At 42.3% G+C, this 20865-nt stretch overlaps 1 protein-coding gene across 1 annotated transcript in view; it reads right to left on the reverse strand.

The window, feature by feature from the left end:
• Positions 1–18456: 18456 nt before the first annotated feature.
• The window catches only part of TNFAIP8L3 (TNF alpha induced protein 8 like 3), a 42624-nt gene continuing 40215 nt past the window's right edge, over positions 18457–20865 (reverse strand). The window contains exon 2 of the mRNA XM_081048898.1: positions 18457–19944. Coding sequence (XP_080905024.1) covers positions 19382–19944 — 563 coding nt within the window. The 3' untranslated portion in view covers positions 18457–19381. The remainder of the gene's footprint in view (positions 19945–20865) is intronic.

Consider the following 20865-nt stretch of genomic DNA (forward strand, 5'->3'; position numbering starts at 1 on the left):
TCAAAGTAAGTAATCTGAAACCAAACAATATCCAGGGATTGATTTTAGTAATACTTTGGCTCTCCCAGAAATAAAGTGGTCTGATCTGGTTTATAGATATAAGTCAGTGGAAAAAAAAACATTCTGGTGAAAATAGCTTGTACAAGTATGTACCGGATGGGAGAGAGGAAACATGATCACTTGATGAGACCCTTACCAGGCTGAAGGCTAAGTCCTGTGAGAACTTGCCATGCCATTGAAGACATCTCTCTGCAGAAGACATCTCTCTGCAAATGCAATAGAAATTGTGACTTGGACGAGAGGGACTTTTCTAAATTATGGCAGATGTTCACAGAGTTGTACTGGTCTAGAACTTGTGCTGGGACAGAAAGCATTAGATATTTGATCAGTGAAGCTAAAGTTAAAGATAGGGAGCTAATGAATACGATTTAGCATATTTACCAGCTAAATTAGCATCATCCATTTCTTTAGAAAAGTGAGCACTATGATAATGGGAGAGACAACTGTTGACATGAATAAGGTCAGTATTATCAGGAAAGTTGGGAAAGAACAGGCCCTCTGGGATAAAGCAGCAGGAAAAGGAGTTACTTAAAAGGAAATGTGTTTCATTTGCATCACACGGGAAAACTATGGTAGGTGCATGGATTCAAGATAGGAGGGTACCCAAAAAATGGCTCCCAGAGAACCCCAGGACTTAAAGATTGTGGCCTACATACAGAGAAGATGGGCCTGGGTGTAGGGAAAGTACAGATGGTGGAAAACACCATGAGTTTCCTCGAGCACCTATAATGCTGAAAAAATAGTGGGTCCTTGTAAGTGGTTGCAGCTTGATTGTGGGCTTTGTTCCAAAGGAAAGAATAAATTTCCTTTAGTTATTTTAAACTATTTTCCTAAGTGGGTGAGTACTTTTCCTTCCCCAAAACATTAAATTGCCAATGTGACTAAATGGCTGACCTCAGGAAGTTTTTCCCTAATGGGATCTGGCAGGACATGAGCCAAATGGATAGAGACTAGAGCCCAGAGAGTATTTGTATTTTAGTGAGAGAAAAGCAATTAGAAATCTGTTTAATTGTACATCTCCTGCACCTCTTGTATTATGTAACAAGTAGGCACAGAGGCAAGGCATATATATTCTTAGGGAGAAGCATTTGGTCTGAATCACTACCACATAATTTAATGAATAAGGGCAAAACCAGTGATAGGAACAAGCTGGTCCCCATTGATGATAGATATCAAGGTATAAGAATTTATTTTTTCATCTGAGTTGACTAATTAATGGTTGATGGCGTTAAATAGATGAATTATTGTGAGCTATGGGGAAGATGAAATGATTTGAACCCACAATTGGACCAATCTTTATCTGCAGAAGTAATATGAGTATCTTTTGTTTCTCATAAGGAGCCTATTGGAGCACACTGAGTTCATGTTAATGAAGTGACATGGCCTCAGAATGGGGTTGGTCACCATAAAGACCAAGTGATTGGAGAGTTGGAACTTTCAGCCCCACCCACTGACCTCAGGGAAGGGGAAGGTTTGGGGGCTGGGCGTTAAGCTCTATAAAAACTCTTGAACAGTGGGATTTGATGAGCTTCCCTGTTGGTGAAGGCATCTACATCCTGGGAGAGTGATAGTACCCCAGTTCCGTGGGGACAGAAGTTCCTGTACTTAGGCCCTTCTGTTCCTCACCCCACGTACCTCTTCATCTGTGTCTTTTATGACATCCTTTATAATAATCTGGTAAGTCTAAGTAAATGTTTCTCTGAATTCTGTGAGCCACTCTCGCAAATGAACTGAACCTAAGAAGGGGGTTGTGGGACCCTCTGATCTATTGCTGGTTGGTCAGAAGCATAGGTGACAACCTGGACTTGCGATTGGCATCTGAAAAGGGGGTGGTCCTGTGGGACTGAGCCTTTAACTTGTAGGATCTGATGCTGTCTACAGGTAGATAGTGTCAGGATGGAGTTTATATGTAGGACCCCTAGTATGTGTCTGTCAAGAACTCGAGAATTGCTTGGTGGTATGGGAAAAACAGCAGCTAATGAATAAAAATTGTTTGTATTTAGGTCGTACAATGTGATTTTTTAAAGATGTACAATATGATTTAATATTCATATGCATTGTGAAGTGATTACTATAATCAATAAACACATCCATCACCTCATAGTTACTTTTTGTGTGTTGTGAGATCACTTAAGATCTTGATTTTAAGCATACAATATAGCATTTTTAAGTATTACTAACTATTATCACTATACTGTCTATTAGACTGGAGACCTTTATAAAATCCAAACACCCTAGACTATTAAATCAGAATCTCTTGAGGGGTGGCACCCAGGGTTCAGCAGTTTTTAAACTCCGTGGGTAATTACAATGCACAGCCAAGTTGGAAAACTACTGTTTTAGATATCGCACCCCACTGTTCCTCAGTGGGATTGTTTGGGATTGTTTTCCCTGTACTCCTTCCTGCAATTGAAATTGATTACAAGTAATTAGCTATTGAATGTTTGGAAGGTAAGTAATGGCATTATTTGGAAATACTGGGTAGGTCCAGGGAAAGAGTCTTGTGTGAATATAAAACAAGTTGTAGGTCCTGTGGAGATGGTGGCAGTGGCAGGGTTAGTGTTTGAATTTCCCTGAATCTCTACATGAAAATGGGCAGAAAAACTAGATAGCAAAACCAAAAACCCACCTACAATTTTTGCAACAAAACTAAATGACAAGGTAACTCCATGAGCTCCAACATACAAGCACGTGGGGACAGGTCACTGGTCAAAATATGTATGTAATATTTTCATCTCTGCAGGAGGAAGCAAAGGGAAGGAACCGTTGTCTAATAGACATGAGAACAGAGTAACTCCAAAATAGCTAGCCGGACTCTGGAAGGCACAGTCTGTCAACTTGAGTTTAGCATCTGAAGCTGGACAGGGTTCTGCACAATTCACAGGGAATGAGTGCAAAGCACACTAAGATCTAAAGTGTTCTAGCCCCTATGAACTCTTGAAACTGACTGATTATTGTTCCCTTCCAGAATAGGGCAACATACTGAGGAGAAACTGCTTGGAGAGATAGCAAAATTGAGTAGGATACATAGACGCTGATGTCAGATTGTCAAATTTTGATTCTGGCTCCATCTAGTACTAACTTATGCCTTTGGGCAAATTACTTAAATACTCTGTGCCCCAGTTTCCCATCTGTATAATGGGGATAATAGTAATACTGACCTTATGGGATTTTTGTGAAATGAGATGTGTTCTAAGTGTAAAATAAACACTGGATTTCAAAGATTTAGTACAAAAAATGTGGAATTTTAAATATTAATGGTACTGAAATTTTAATGCTTTGGCTATATTAGACTAAAAATATTAATATTAATTTTACCTGTTTCTTTTTATTTTTAATGTGCCTACTACAAAATTTAAATTTACATATGTGACTGCATTATATTTCTATTGGACAGCACTGTCTTGGATCTAATGTTCAATCAAGATCTCAATTTATAGTCCTACAAAGATCAAATCTAGAAAACACAAGCAGTGATTCTTCTGTCCCTTACTGCTAACCCTAACATTAAATCCATTATCCTTAAACTTAACGGCAATGCAGAGAAAATTATATCTTCTTAAAAGGATGAATTTTCTTATACTAATGGAGAATTTAGAATTATTTGTTCTTGTCTTTGTCTTTTTTCTATATCTAATTTATCTTTGTCTAAACTACTATTAATGTATTTTTCAGTTCAGGTATACTTTTCATTTCTAGAGGTTCTATTTGGATCTTTAATATATTCAATATATTCATCATGTTCATGTTTTCTTCTACTTTCTTAAACATATGGAGTGTATTTTTAGTAGTTGTTGTAATGTCTTTGTTGGGTAATTCCAGCATCTCTGTCATCTGTGTGTCTGTTTCAGAGTTCAGCGTGCTAGTAGCCATTACATTGTTGGGCCTGTGTCTGTTTTTGTTCATTGCATTTTCTCCTGGTTATTAGTCACATTTTCCTGTCTTTTTGCATGCCTCGTAATTTTTACTAGATGTCAGACATTGTGAATTTTACCTTGTTGGGTGCTGGAGTTTACTGGATTCTTTTACATAGTGTTGGAATTTGTTTTGGTGCACATTTAAGTTACTTGGCATCAGTTTGATTCTTTCAAGACTTGCCTTAAAGCTTTATTTTGCTGGCTCCAGAGTAGTCTTTAGTCTAGTGTTAATTTATCCTCACTAAGGCAGTACCCTTGTGAGGATTGTGAGGGCACTCTGGCTAATGGAAACAAACTGTTTTCATCCCCAATTCCAGCTATCCTGGCCTCCGTGAACCCGGTCTTTGTACCCTGGCAGTAAGCTGGCTTAATCACGGGGCTTGCCTTGTTTTTATTTCCCTTCTCTCAGGGAAATCAGAGTCTGTACTGGTTATTTTTCAATGTCTGAAAAAAACCATGATTTCATATAATTTCTCCAGTTTCCTAGTTGTTTAAGGCAGGAGGGTAAATCCTTGTTACTCTTGGCCAAAAGAGTAACAGGTTTAATGAAATTAAACCTAACCAGGTTTAATTTCACATTCCTACCTTATTCTAGGAATTCCTGAGGCACTTGATCAAATTCAGTATAGAATTGGGAAGGAAGATGCTTGTATCACTCTGTCGATACTGAACCCTTCTCTGTAAGTTTTAGGTTTGGCCAGGTTATTAAAGATAGTGAACCTACAGTTAGGGAATACAGTTAGCATCAAAAGGAAGAACCCCTTATTGTGGCAGCTAGGTGATGACTAAGAAAGCAGAGTGGAGTAGAAGAGGATTCCTTAAATCTTCCCATCGGAATGAAGTCTGTGAAGTCACATGTCAATAGACTGCCAGACAGGCCAGGTGGGCACAGGCAGAGCCTTTGTTGGAGCAGCCCCAGGCTAAGAACTCTGTAGTAGGCTTGTCTGACCTGAACTCTCCCTTCCATTGAGGGTGGTATTGGGAATGTTCTTTGTGGGAGAATACTGTGGACTTTGAACTACTTACTGATTTGTCTGTGCATTACAGTAGGGTTTTGGGTGAGGGAGAGCAGGAGAGAGGGTTGTTGTTTCTTCAAGTTTCTTTTCATGAACCTGAAAATTATGTTAAAAATGTTGTCAGCTCCTGGATTGTCCAACAGAGTTTTCTTCCCAACCTCTTTGGTTTCAAGTTGACCTTGTAATGCCATGGATTTTTATCAGTATTGCCATTTTTGTTAGATTTTTTTTTTAATGAAGTGATTCTCTACTAAATTATTTCTTAGTTTAAGAAATACTATTGCTTGTCTGAGTTTCTCTTGTGCAGTTGGCTACCAGAGTCACGGCAGGTGTGTCCTTTGTGCATATATAGTTCAGGAATGGCACATGCTATCCGTTCCTCTTCTGAGATCAGGGCATTCTTTGCAATCTACCATCTCCCTCCTACCCCTAGATCCAAGACTCATCTTCAGAATCCTTCCTACCATAGCACTTCAGACATCCATTACAAGTTAGTCTGAGTTAGCCACTCAAAATGAAACCTATTTGTCCTGACTTAAGGAGTACGTAGTTGATTTAAAATATCAACCTCCCTCACATTGGATGGTTCCCAGCTTGCAAGTATCTCTCAAGCCTTACCTCTTAATATAATTTATCTACTATAATTTGTCATCACAAAAACAAGGAAACATTTATTGAGTACCACTGGGTCAGAAGCTGTTCAAACACTGTCATGTGCTTAATTTCCCCCAAACCACTGAACACAGATCTTATTTTCCCATCTTATTGATGAAGAAACTGAGGCTCAGACAGCTTACGTGACTTGCCTAAGGTCACACAGATATCTAGTAGTAGAGTTAGTACTTAGACTGGGATTTTATGACCGCTTTTGAGTAACCTCTGCTTATTTTCTTATTTCCTTTTTCCTTTTTTTTCTTCCACACCTCTTGTCTTTGGTGAGGAGCAGCTGGCCCTTTGAGAGTTCTGCCAATTCGAGGGGGCCATAACTTCTGTGAGCAGATTGACAAGTCTGTCACCAGAGGGTTCTTTTTCTACTGGGGAGACACATCTTGTGTTTTCTTTTCTTGGTTACTTCCAGATTTGAAGCCATTCTGAATGCTGTAAGTCCAGATAGTCTAAAGGAAATTGAAAAATTACAGTAATTTGTTTTTATTTTAGATTAATTTGGCAGTTGGATCAAGAAGTTAAATAATGCTGTGATTATTTTATTTAATTGAAGCAGGTAATTGTGACTCCAGGGGAAAACTATTTTCATCAAGTTACTCATTAATGATTGATTATTACTGGTTTTTTTTGTGTGTGTATGTATTTTGTATTAGAACATTTTTATATCACCAAAAATGAGGGATAAGCAGATTAATCCAGCATACGTATACATACACACATATACATATATTATTATTTAATGAAATACACGTTTGAAATGATTATTTTATTTACATACGTGAAATATCTTTTGAATTAATGAATCATTTTAGCCACATCAACTTGAGACTCTCTGAATATGAAGTTTCTCACCTAATGTGCCCTGACTTCTCCCAACAGGGCATAATATAGAATCATCAGACCACCAGCTCCTGTCCAGTCCAGCCTAGGGCTGTAGGACTGGAGTCCAGGGGATGCGTGTCTCTACCAGGGGCAGGGCCAGCTGTCTGACGCCGCATTTGAGGTTTTACTGTCTGGTCTGGGGGGCATGGTTGCCAGTCCCAGAAGCCCAGAGAGGAGAGGGCAAGTGCCAGTCGTCACACCAGGCTTTCCCTGGTTCTCTCCGGACCCCGTACTAGAGGACAGAGGGAAATGACCTCTGGAGCAATATATGAGGGTTCAAATTTCTCCACTTCCTCAGCAACACTTGGTATTGTCTGTTATTTTTATTATATCTATCCTAGTAGGTGAAGTGATACCTCATTGTGGTTTTGATTGCATTTCCCTGATTCTAAGGGTGTTGAGCATCTTTTCATGTGGTCAACATCATATCTTCTCTGGAGAAATATCTATTAATCCTCTATTTTTAAATTGTTTTATTTAGTTGAGTTCTTTATATATTCTGGACACTAGATCCTTATCAGATACACAATTGGCAGATATTTTCCTCATTCTGTGGGTTGTCTTTTCACTTTCTTAATAGTATCCTTTGAAAACGCAAATGTTTTTAATTTTGATGAAGTTCAGTTTATCTATTTTTTGTTCGATTGCTTGTACACTTGATGTTGTATCCAAGAAACCGTTGCCTAATCCAAGGTCATGCAGGTTTTTTACCTATATTTCCTTGTAAGAGATTTGTAGTTTTACCTCTTAATAATACTTCATTAAAAGATGAAAATTCCAGGATGTACATTAAAAAGATGGGCGCCAGGACAGCAGCAAGTGTATATTACAATTGTCCCTGGCAAACCATAATATGTGGTCTCCCTCCCTCTGAAGGACTGTGGGAGCGCACCAGCTGTGGTAGGGTGGGGCAGGGTAAAGGGTTGATAAAATCCTTTCTGTTTGTGTAAAGGATTTATTTTTATATATTTATATAAAGGATTGTTAATAACACATGTTTATGTTATCATCTCTCCTTTATTCAAAGACCTGAAAGGACTCAACATTTCTTTGATGCCTAATGGCATCTGGACGGAATATCATAGGTACAGTGGCTTTCTTTAACCTTTCAAGCAATCTGTAAAGACATAGTTGCCCCTTAGGCTGGGAGTCCTGAACAAAAGGATTAAGTGGAAGAGGAGGTAGGAACTCAAAAGTTTTTTTCAAACTGGATGTTTTGGCTCCTGAGAGCAAGTAACATTGCCTCCTTTCTTGGTCCCCCAGCCCTAAGGGTTGGTGGAATTTGGGTTCATGGTTATTGCTGGTCTCTGGGTTGTATTATTGTAGTCGGTTAGGCTTCTCAGCTCTTTCATCCACTTGGTAATCAATTCCCTGAATTAAATTCTGTTTGAAGTGTCTGGAAGTGATTTCTGTTTTCCTAACTGAACCTTGGTTGATTCAAACTTCTCCCCTATTTGCTTTTTGCTGTAATCCTTAGGTGATTAATGTTGCTCACTTTACCCCATTATAGTAATCCACTGAGGGATATTGAGCCATCCTTTGCTGGGTTTTCTGTATCTCTGTCGTTGTGTTTGAGCTCCAAAGCAGTCAGGTTCTAGTTCTTGTAAGGAGAACGAGAATAAGGATAGAAGCAGAGGAAGGAGGAGGTGAGGAAAGACTCAGAAGCAAATGCACAGCTTTGTGAATCCCCAACTGCCTCAGGGCAGCCAAGATAGGACAGGCTATACAAGCTGAGAACAACAGAAACCACTCTTTCCCTAGGCCTGTGACAATAACCGCACCCCTTTCTTTACATGCAGCCTTGGCTGCCTCCCTCCAGGATCAGCCTCCTCTTAAACTGCCATCCCGAAATTTTTTATAGGGGGGAGTAATGTCAAAGTGACCTACAATGAGGGAATTTTTCCAAAGCCCTAAAAGCAGCCATTACCCAAAATAGGCATCCCACATGTTCATTTATGACTTGCCATAAATACCAGCACTGGCAATATTATCTTCATATGAGGAGTTGACTTCATAGCATTTTAGAAAGTTACAACATCATAAATATCTAATGAATATGTTATTTCGTCTGCTCTCATAACTTGCCTGCTCTAACAGAGCTCTGGCCAATTTTAGAAGTTTCCATGTAAATATATGAATGTGGTGGTAAGAAAAAAATGAAAACAACAAAACAAGGTCAAGTATCACATTTAATCCACAAATATTATGATAGAATATGAAATGGTTTTATGGGTGACTAAGTAAACCATTTGGGGGGGCAGTGGGGAGATGATATGTCTATTGCCACCAGTTTAGAAAGAAAGGATGCCTAAATAGGGAATGCAGGGAGCAGGCCTCTCTGGAACCTCTTTTGTCCTTGGATTAATGGTGTCCATCTCTGTAACCGATTCTGGGAGGTCCTAAAATACAGACGCGGCACATTTATGTACACATAAATTTAAACTGGCACTTTCAGAGTAACAAAAAATACTATTTTACAATCCTCAATGCCCTGTGACGCGTCTGGCAGTGTGCCATAAAAGAAAATTAATTCTGAAATGGAGTTGGTTCCCATCTATTGTCACCAAAAGTCATTCAGGTGAAAATGAACAGTTCCGGCCTGACTCTGCGAAGGTGTTAATTAAGAGAACAGTTATGGAAATGGATTAGCAATTATTGCGCACTCCAGTTTTCTGAAAAAAATGTGCCGAGGGTATGAGCTTTTGTTCTCCTTTTTCCTTGAGTCTGGAATCCTGTTTTGCTCCCAGTTACTTTTCCAGCTGTTTGGGACTCTCGGGGGGACTTTCGTGATGCCTTTCACTCCCAGATCTGCTGCAGGTTTGGAGCAGGCAGATTTCAGGTTAAGGAGGTTCTACTACCCAGCCAGATACACTCGGGAGGATTTGGCTGCTGTTGGAACGTCCGTGTTGTTGTATGTGTAATTGGTGATAGGGTAGATTAAGAAACTACTGCTTAGTGGTTTGCTGGCCACTGACTTCCTCTTGACTGCCTGTCAGAGGCTCAAAGTGGACTCAATAATATTACTTCCAGGAAAGTGTGCGAGGGAAGGTGGTGAGGGCATTGATTTGGGACTAAGAAGAATGCCTAGGTCTGGAACACTTGGTTCTCCCTCCTCCCGAGACTTCTGGTTATAAGGGCAGGACATGTGGCTTTGGATAGCAGGTTTCTGTCATGTAATCTGCTTTGGAAGTAAGCAGCAACAAATAGGGAATGAAAAAATAAAACTAATGTACCATTTAGTCTAAAAGAAAAAAAACTGCACTTTATATCTCACCAATTATTTAAATTAAAAAAATAAAATTGTAGAGGGGGTAGCGCCAGGACCATTTTGCATAGTGAATACCAGTGACCAGTACCTTTCCATTGCCTTCTGCTGGAGAGTTTGTTCTTTCTCGTCCTGGTTTCAGTGGAAACTCAGCAACCTCTAGGCCCTTTTACAAAGCACAATTCGGGGCTTACAAAGAAGACAGTTAGACACATTTACAAGTAAATACACCCAACAACCGCTGTAAGGGGTGTAGGTAAACACATCAGATATTCGAGAAGGTTTGAAGGCTGAAGGTGAGCAGTGAGCTTATTAGAGAACCTGGTAGAACTCAGGGAACCATTTCTGAGATAAACACCCTTATTCAAATGCCACAGACACACTGTTTCCCTAAACAGAGAGACTTGAGGTCCAGCCGTATTTATGCTGGAGCAAAAGATTTGGGTCAGAACCAAAGTTTTAAAGACTTTATTGAAGAAGTTCAAAGATTCATTGGCCAGCAGCCAAGTGTGGTCTGATTTGTTTGCATTTCCTCTGGGAACTCACAGGCGAGTGAGGAATTGGAATTGGGCAGCACGACTGTGAGGGCCACCCACTCCCCCCCCATAGGTGGGGGAGGAGCACCAGTTCCTTACAAAGGCCTGGGTCAGCAGCCCTGTCAAGTTCTCTTCTGGGTGAAGGGGCCTGCAACCTGCCCCCACTTCCACATCAACCCAGTGTTAATTAGTCCACAACGAAACCAACACCATTCAGAGGGTGAGAGGCAGTGAGAGGAGAGGTGGGAGGCTAAATGTCACCACTTCTCTCCACTAGTGATGGTTGGAGGACCTGCTCCTGCTCAGAGGCACCAAACATATGTGCTCAGGCTAGTTTTCCTTGTTCAGGTTCTTGGAGATTTAAGTTTTGCCCAGGATCTTTCAAGCAATCCTGTTGTTTGTAGTTAACTCGGAGAGTGTGGGGAAATTTGTCAATAGGATTTCACTTAAAATTACATTTTGCTGTTGTGCTTGTATATCCACACATATGTGTATACATGCACAAACATCATGAAGATCCCTCTTTTACTTGGGATTTTGATCACATGGGTAGCAAATTAGGTGAAAATGTGAAAGGATACATGATTGCAAAAAGGTGAGCAGTTGAGAAATTTGAAGAGGTGGGTCCCTGGATCTCCTGGACTGGTGAATCCTAACATTTGACCAGTGGCCACTGCTGAGCAGAATTCACGATCTCTTCAGTGGCCTGACACCAAGTAGGGGCTGTAGCATGGAAACTGGAGGTCATACATATGTGTACATGTGATAGGGCACGGGGGAGTAGGCAGGAGACCCAAGAGTGAATGTGCCAGGGAGATTCTGGGAAGATGGTGGAATAAGAGGCAACAGGAAATCTGTCTCCCCACCTACACAATAATCGCCCTGGCAGAATTTGTCTGATGTAACTATTTTGGAACTCTGGAATCTGTTGAATAGACTGGAAGGTTTACAACTTCTAGGGGAAGGTTTGGATGGTGAATTTTGGTCAGTTTCCGCTCTTACCACAGTAGCAGCTACCCATTCCCTATCCCTCGCCATGTGGCAGGCAGCTGTGCATGTGTTCCTGGGGCAGCTTGCACACAGCTTGCAGCAACCAGAATGGACAAAAAGGACCCTGTCCTCCAAACGTGGGGGAATCTGTGCTCTGATCACTGATTGCCACTTCTCATCACAGAGATGCAAAAGGTAGGTGGTCATTGTTGCAGCACTTCCCACCATTGTTGCCATCCTTTCACCCTCCAGCTGATGTGACTTCTAGGGTATTTAAAGAGCCGGCATCCTCTCCCCTTCATAGTTTTAGTTTTCCCTTTTGGGAGCCAGATATTAAAGACTAGGATATTCAAAAGCAGGGGGATCATTAGAAAGTGACTGTACATGCCAGGGAAAGATGCAGGCTCAGAAAAGCCCTGAGAAGACCTTGTGTTTACACTTCAGCTTGATCCTTGGCACAGAGACAGCCTACAACAATAAAACAATGATGACAAAACCAAAAACTAGCAAACTCTGGGAAGGGGGAGAATCTGATATCCAGAGTTACCCCATTTTTAGATCCAAATGTCTGGTTTTCAACAACAGCAAAAAATCAGCAACCAAGAATCCTATATCTGGAAAAACTGTCCTTCAAAAAAGTAAGGGAGAAGTTAATCCATTCTCAGAAAAACAAAAGCTGAAAGTGTTTGGTACCACTAGACCTGTCCTGCAAAAAAATGCTCAAGGGAGTCCTGCAAGGTGAAATGAAAGTACACTTGGCAATAACTTGAAGCTGTATGAAGAAATAAAGATCTCAATAAAGATAATTACATGGACAATTATAAAATGCTATTACATATATATAAAATAGTATTATAACAGCTCCACTTTTTGGTTTCTACATGATTTAAGAGACTAATACATTTAAAAGAATTACTAGCTTGTGTTTTGGGGCACACAAAGTAGAAAGATGTAATTGTGTGACATCCACAACTGAAAGGGGTGGGGTGGGGACAGCTGTAAAGGAGCAGAGTTTTTGTATGTTATTGAAGCTCGTATCCATTCAAATTAGAGTGTTATAACTGGACATTAAATGTAATCCCCATGGTAACCACAAAGAAAATAGCTATAGAATATACACAAAAGGCATCTATGGCCATACCACCCTGAACGCGTCTGATCTCAGAAGCTAAGCACTGTTGGGCCTGATTAGTACTTGGATGGGAGAATATATACAAAAGGAAATGACAAAGGATTTTGGCATTTTACTATAAAATATCGGCTACAGACAAAATAAGAAAAATGCAGGAAATGAGGGACAAGTCATACAGAAAACAAATAGCAAAATGACAGAGGTAAGTCCCTTCTTATCAGCAATTACTTTAAATGTAAATGAATTAAACTCACCAATCAAAAGACAGAGATTGACAGAATGGGTAAAAACATCATCCAAATATATGCTGTCTACAAGAAACTCACTTTAGATGCAAAGACACAAATACACTGAAAGGAATAAAAGATATTCCATGCAAATAGTAAACAAAAGAGAGCAGGAGTGGCTATACTAGTATCAGATAAAATCACTTTAAATCCAAAAAGGTTACAAGAGACAAGGAAGTTATATATTAATAAAAGCTTCAATATAGCAAGAAGCCATGACAATTTTAAATATTTATGCACTTAATGACAGACCATCAAAATATATGGAGCCAAAAGTGATAGAATTGAAGAGAGAAATAGATGATTCTACAATAATAGTTGGAGACTTTAATATCCGCTCATCCTTACACTTGACAGAATCCACCTCCCTGCAGAGACCATCCCTGTTAAGATGCTGATGAAGGTTATCCTCAAAGAAGCAACACAGAGGATGCTTGAAGCTCAACCTGGTTTAGCACAAGGAATCTCATTTACATGTGTCATTGGGATTTGTTTGTTCTGATTCTACACCCATAGTACCGTTTCAATATTGAGCAATTATGTGCGATATGTAGGAGGGGGGGGAAGAGTAACTTTTATATTGCTAGTAAGGTGTGAAGGGAGGGAGGTGATAGCTAAAGGGTACCAGATTTCTAAAATTGTGGTTATGGTTGCACAGATGTGTGGATATACCAGAATACACTGAATTGTACACTTTAAATGGGTGTATTGTATGTTGTGTGAATTATAGCTCAATAAAGCTGTTTATTTAAAAAAGTGAGTTCACAACATTGGGCTGCATGGTATAGACTATCCATGCATGGTATAGACACTTATTAGAGATGTTTCAATGAATGCTAATTGTATATATGAATAAGGATAGTGTGATTTCAGTGAGAAAATGTGTTCACCACACTGGGGTGCATAGAATACACTATGTAAAGATTTGTATTAAAAATGTTTCAAACAGTGGGGGGCAGATGTTCTGAGGACGCCATAAAATGTCCCATTTGTTGGGGGGAATGGCTTTATTAAACACAATTCTGATAATTTTCTATATATGACTCAAATCAGTAATGACTTATTTATGACTTTGCCTATTACCCTGCTATCTCTACCAACATACATTACTGGAGATGGACACATTTTGATTTGAAATGTGTCTCAGTAGAGGGTCAGTCTTGACAGGAAAGGCCAGCAGGCCCCTGCTAAGCTGGGGACTGGCTGACTTCCTGGGGCCACATCCTGCAGGTCACTGATTTTTATGGATTTTTACCTTGCATTTTCTGGCTTAAAGCCTTTCCCTTCTGAAATCACGATCTTAGATCTATGATCAAAAGTCCTGAAGGGAATCATTAAGGAGTCATTTCTGTCTATTTGGACGCTATTGTTTAAATGATGTATAGCTTCCCTTCTAAGAAACCTGCGACAAAGAAATGCCCAAAGCTGCCCTCCTATGCTGCTAAGAACGTGGAACTGTAGAACTGGAAGAATTCTTGAAGCTCTCGTGCAACACTCTGCTTGCACAAGGAGACTGGGGAGACTGAGGCCCAAGAGATGAAGTGTAAGGAAATCACCAGGTACTGGGCGAGGTAAGACTAAGTCTCCTAACGCGTGGCTCATTCCATCTTGTACACTTTCTGCTGCCTCTGAAAGCTAAAAAGGAAACAAAACCCCAAATATCCATCTCCCCTATTTCCCCACACCCAACAGCCTATTTCTAAAATAAGCTGTAGCTGTTTCTGAAACACAGAGCAAGACAGCCCATTCCATCACTAAGGAAATATGACCCTCTTGGCAGGGAAGCCGCTGCTCTGAGAGGTGGAAGGAGCCCAATCACTCCCATCACTCCTCGGAAACCAGCCCACAAGTTCTTCCTTCACCGGTGACAGAGGCTGAAAGAGTACTCTCTCTCCCTCCTAACGTAACCTAATTGCTGCGTCCCTGCTAGCCTCCTCGTTGGTTCTGTGCCAAGCTCTGGCTCCTACCCAGCCCCTCCTTGAGGCGGAGCCAACCCTGGGGCTCCCTCGTCCCAGGAACCAGTCCAGAAAGGCCTTAGCAGTCAGCAAGGAAGAGCTCTGTACCACGGCCTGGGGGGTCTGGCTGCCCAAGCTCCAGCTGCCTGGGTGGGCAGCCAGGGCACCTCCTTTGTAGAGACCTCCCCCAGCTCAGCAAAGAAAGGACCAGGAAGAGAAAGGTTAGTGTGACACTGAGGTGCTGCTGTGGGTGGGGTGTGACAGTCCGCTTGCTCTGGCTGACGACTCCTGGGGCTGGGAGGAATGATGACGGCCACATTTTCATATTCTTAAATTCAGCCAAAGATTAACCTACTGAGATCCTGGAACCATACACGCTCTGGATTCCCAGGACAGCAGGTGAAGCTGGAACTGGGACTGTGGGTGGGTGCTGGTGACTTCTCCACAAGGAGACTTTGCAAGCTTTCTTCACTGTTTTCCATGGTAGCAACTGTGCCTGGTGTGTCCAGCAATGGCCTGTCTTGTACCTTTGAGATTTATTATGAGGACTGGCAGGACGGGATTGTCAATTCTTTGATTTACACGTGGTAGCTCTACCTGGCCAGCTTTCCAATGGCAGGCTGGATGCATGGAGCCTGCCTGTCTCTTCAGCAGGCCTCTGTTCCCCCAGACACAGGTTCACCCCTCAACCTTTGAGGCCCCACAAATGAGTCACCATCAAGGGCAGCATGACATTCATTCTCCATAAGCATACTGTCATATGTTGTAGCAACATTTCTCAAAATTGAGAACTCAGGTGCCCAACTGTGCCTGTGGACCCCTAAGGAATGCCCAGGCCCAGTTAGAGAAACACATTCAGTTAAACTCTTTCATCTGAGTTGATCAATCAGCATGAATGACATTGTAAACACAAAGAGAAACTCAGACCCTGAAGCCAGATGGCATTACCTGGCTATAAGGTAATCATCCCCACCTGATAGCGAAGGTACTGATGTTGATGTTGATTTTTTTTTTTTTTTAAAGAAAAAACAAAATCTAAAAACTTTTAGAACTCATGGACTCTTTCCCCCCCTCAAGCTATCCCTCCCTCTCTCCCTCCTACTCCTGGAACTTTCAGGGATTCCTAGATACCACTTTGAGGAATTGAGTTGTACAAGAGCCTTTCCTCCAGCAAGCAAGACCCCTTCTAAGGAAAGAGCAGGAGGTGGGCCTGGTTTGGGCTGTGGCCCCAAAGTAGGGTCAGACTAAACACGGGAAACCCACTGATGACACAGTTCTGAGTTGGGAGGGTCTTGGCGACCCTTTCCTTCAAGGCCATCTGATTCATGACTATTGTCAACATCCATCACTGGACAACCCCTGCTAATGCATTGTTTTGCAGCCAGCATTGACTGATCTAGAATTTTCCCTGATTCGGTTTTGCTCTTGACGTCTGGGACCATGTTGAATATATATATATATATTTTAGAGGCCCAGAGATATTGGTGCAGAGGGTATGCAGCCCTGATTTTGAGCTTTGTTTTTATATAAATGGATACAGGAAGTTCATTGGAGCAGCCAGTGAATGTACTGATTTGCTTCTGAAAAATGTACAGATGGGGGAGATGGGAGTTTGGAGGAGATGCACAGATGGAGGAGTCTTTTCATTTTGGTTTGTCACTGAGCAGAGACCTGGAGCTGCTGAGGGGGTCAAGACTCACAGACGCAAACACAGGGAGGAAGGGTGATCCAGACACACGGCCGTGGCAGGCACAGCGGCAGGGAATGTGTTTCTGCGTGTTCACACACACGAAGGGCACGTGACTAGGGGCTGGGTGGGAGCTGTAGCACCAGTCCCTGGGCGTCCTGGGGGGACAGAGCTGAGCGCTCAGAGATGTTTGGAGACTCCATGATGTTTCCAAGTGACAGACAAGCTGCTCCTGCCCGCCCTCCACCCCCCTCCATAAAGAATGAGTCTTGTCTCTGCCTTGGGTTGGCTGAGCCAGGCACTGCTTTCTGGTTTGTGTGTGGCTTGGTCAGTCGAGTGATTTTGTACTATTGCTTGTTTTGAAACCAGTTGTCTTTCAGGTGCCACTTACATGTAGATATACCAACCTTGCTTTTGTGGGTTCTCATTATTGAAAATTTTGTACAGAGCCCTGAGCACAAGGGCACATCTACAGAGTCCTGTTTTTGAAAACATCTGCTGGCCTCTGTCACATTTTGTCAGCCCAAACAGCTTTTCAGGACCACTGAGTGACATGGTTAGTGTCCTGAGGACAAACCAATGACAAGATTCTTTGGTCACTAGATTTCTACGTAAAGTATTTGAAATTTGTAAGCTTTTCAGGTGGTTGATGAAACTCAATAATCACAAATTTATATACAAATAATATGTTTGAAATGTATACACGGGGTTGGTTTTGGCTATGTTTAGAGAAATTGGTGGGTTACTTTTGCCTGGGTAGCCCATCTCTCCCTGACGACTGCTGATAAGCCTGATATACTCAGCTGGCTTTGTGTAGAGAGCTCCTGGGAGAAGCCTTAGTGGGGAGGTCTAAGGCGGTGGATGTTTCAGTCCACAGTCTGCTGTTGGCACCTGCTGAGAGCTGCTGGTGGAAATGTTGATCTTCTTTGACCAGAATAAAGTGGACCCACTTCCTTGAGAGGCTCATAGGCTGTCAGAAGCTCAGCCCTCCTCTGCCATCACAGCTGTGTGCTATGGGCTGCAGAGCGGGAGAACCTGCAGTCTGTGGTACCCCCTCATGGTCTGGGGATCCTGCCTTCTTTCCTGCTGTGTCTCAGATGGACAGAAGATAGTTCCACGCATTCTTTTGGAGTCTTGAGTTCTTTGGATAGGTCCACTCCGTGAAAAAAGAACCAGCCCTCAAACTAGAAAGCAGTCCTTACTCAGATGAGTCCACCAAGGCAAGCATTGAGGACTCTGCATGTGAAAATGCAGCTACTCCTGGGGTGCTTGCTGCCTACTGGGCAGGTGAGAAGGGGAGCCTTCTGCCTGCAGCTTCCACCAGCACTGCCCAAATGACTGATGACCTCCCCAGACCAGATGCTCACACGCCATCATTGTTCAGTCCTTGGTGCTATGAGGAGGCAGTAGGTCATGCTCATCGAAAATGGAGAATGGGCTGACTTAACCACTTCCTATTCCCTCTGCAAATCCCTCCTTTGAACGAATTTTGAGTGCTCGTAGTGGGAGAACTGAACTGGATAGTTTGCACTGATGTTGCTATGGGAGCCACTTGAGGCTAAATGGCCAACGGATGTCAGTTCACACGCTCCCACAAACCATCTCTTGATGCTTCTGCTAGAGAGAGACCATGGGGTGGGATGAACCATGGGGCTGAGCTAACGTGGTATTTTTACATTATCATCAGACATAAGAGAAGCATGGCAGGAGGGGAGGTGATGCAGGTAGAGTAAGTCTCATAATGTGGTGTCCTCCAGACAACATCATGAAGCAATAAATACATTGTCCTGATGCTTGTTAAGACTGTGATGAAAAGATGTCAGAAGCCACAGTGTGAAAGCGAGGCCATGAGACATTCAGAGAATGCAGTCACTGTGTCCCTGAGCTAGCTCCCCACAGATCAGGGGCACAGGTCCCAGCTGCCTTCCCCTGGGACTACCTCCCCTTACGGTCAGAGTGCAGACCTCTTACTTTTCAGTTTCTTCTTCCTTTCAATCCCATTATTCTTAACACTCTGTCTAACTCCAATGAATTTTATTTTTGATTCACAATTCCAAAACCTCTTTTTTGAATGGTAGTTTCAATTTATTAATGAACCAGAGAACAGCACAAAATGACAATGAAAGGCCAAAAAGACGGATAGGGGTTCATTCTGCCCAACTCTCCCCCTGCGTGCTGGAATAAACCCTCCGGGTGCCTGACAGATAGATGAAGGAGGGCAGGTCCTGCAGGGGAGCACAGTCCTTCCCGGCTCCTGTGTGATGGGGGGAAGCTCTCTCCACCCACCACTGCAGGATCATAAACCTGCACATCTAAGATCTAAAAAACACAGCTCTTGAAAAACATTTTTCCAATTTTCAGCTATACTTTTTCACACCTTTAGATTCATTTTAAATTTGTTTGAAACAGCACATCTAGACACAAATTGCAAACCCAGCCCATTCGAGACTATTGTTCTATTCTTTGTTGCTTAATAGTCTAGGTCCAGGTTGATCCCTCTCACACTCCAAAGAGAAAATAACAAGACCCTACGTTAGGGTTTTCAAAAGCGTGAACATACATCGTTTCATTCGATCCTCACAGCAGCCCTGGGAGGCAGGCAGGCGTCATGGTTGCAGGATCCAGAGGATGGATCATAATTAGTAGAGCTGGGAACCAGATCCCTGTCCTCCAACTCCTGGTCCAGGGCTTCTGTCACTCCACAAGATGAACTGAGCTCACCTCGATGAGCAGGGCAGCCTTTCTGCGTAGAATAGATCAAATGTCCTGTAGGCTTGCAAACAAAGGTGATTTTTAAGTACAAGACCTCGTCAGTGAGCTCAGGGGATAAACATACCTGAGCTGAACTTGGCATCAACATCAGAGGGACAAAATGGACAGAAAATGGGTGTCTTCGACAAGCGTTCCTTCCTGTTTTCTGAGTTCTCATCCAGACCATACTGGGTTCTGTGACTTGAAGGCAGCGGAGGCCAGGAGGAGGGAAGACATTCAAAGGACTTTCTCATCTAGCAATTTGTTGATTCCTTCACAGATCCTCTTGAGGTTGGGCCTACAGTTTCCATCCAGACTATAAAGGGTGGAGAGAAACTCCACATCAGCAAAGTGGTTGAAGACGTGGTTGATGCGCCCATGGGTCCTGGGCGTCAGGTGTCGCTGCACCAGTTCATGTACAAGGTCCTTGCACTCGTGTAAGAGCTTGGAGAGCACGTTCTTATCGAAGGTGTACTCCACCTCGTGGAAGCTGACAATAGTCATGGCGGTCTGGTTCAGCTTCTTCCTGAACTTCTCCACCGTAATAACCTCCTCCTGGTTGAATTGGTTGTTCCGGTAGAGGATCCCAATTTTGATGGCCACCTTGATTAAGTCTTTCATGATCTTATGGGCTTCCTTCTTGTTTCGGGTGTGCTCTTTGGTGACTTTGTAGAGCTCGTCAAAGATCTCACTGCTGGTGTCATCAATTAACATGTTGGCCACGGTTTTGCTGGCTATTTTGCTCAGAATCTTCTTCTGGGCTTGAAGGGCAAGGTTCTTTGAACAAAAAACATCAGGACCTATGGTAAGGAAATAAATATCAGTTATGAAAATATGAGAACCATTTATTATGTTTCTGCAAGTGACACATACTAATTTGAACTTAACGTTCCTAGAGCAAAAACTCAAGCCTTTATAGCCCACAAGTCCCTAACTAGACCCCACCCATGCCTGATTGCCCCACTGTCCATTCCACATGACATGCTGTTTACCCTCTCGAACCTTCCAAATTGCACTCTTCCCTTTCTGGAGAGGTCTCCTCTTGTCCAGGCGAAATCTTCCCCTTTAGAGCTACTTCATGCATACAGTCTTCCAGACTCCATGAGATCATGGAGAACTCCCTACAATGGCTATTGCGCTGGAAACTGTTCAGTTTTGCAAATTATACAGGAGGAAATTATTGCTTAAGGACAGGAATGTTGCACCCACCACTGCCAATCCTGTTCCCAAGGCAGATGTGGGTGGTTGGCCATGCTAGTCTTTTTTCGACTGAGTCTCAAAATCCATACTTTACTGAGTCTAAGAGGTATTTTTTTTCACGTTTGGTATCTTGGAAATTGGGATGTGTCTTGTAGTCACTGTTGCCAGGTGGCAGTTGTGCTATGGTTGTCATTTACCTGTATGCACATCAATTTACACAATGGGAGCCAGAGATTGGGGAGAAAAGTAGAGAGCACTCTTGTAAGAAATGTTGCCTCTCCAGTGCTCCTGGCATCGAGAACTGCACTGTGTGAGAAACAAGTCATCGACAACTCCAAGTCAAAGGTGTTTTAGATGGCAGCAACCTGAGTGTGAAGAAGCTTAGGAAAAGCACAACCAATTTATTTCCCTGTTATTTTCCACTTTATGAATGAACGAGAGCAATATATGTTTAAAGAAAAATAACTGTCTACATAAGGCTAAAAAGGATCTTTCAATAAAAAATAAAAATTCTAAGTAAT

Source organism: Rhinolophus hipposideros (assembly GCF_964194185.1).
Source record: "Rhinolophus hipposideros genome assembly, chromosome: 5".
In the NCBI taxonomy this organism is placed as follows: Eukaryota; Metazoa; Chordata; class Mammalia; order Chiroptera; family Rhinolophidae; genus Rhinolophus; species Rhinolophus hipposideros.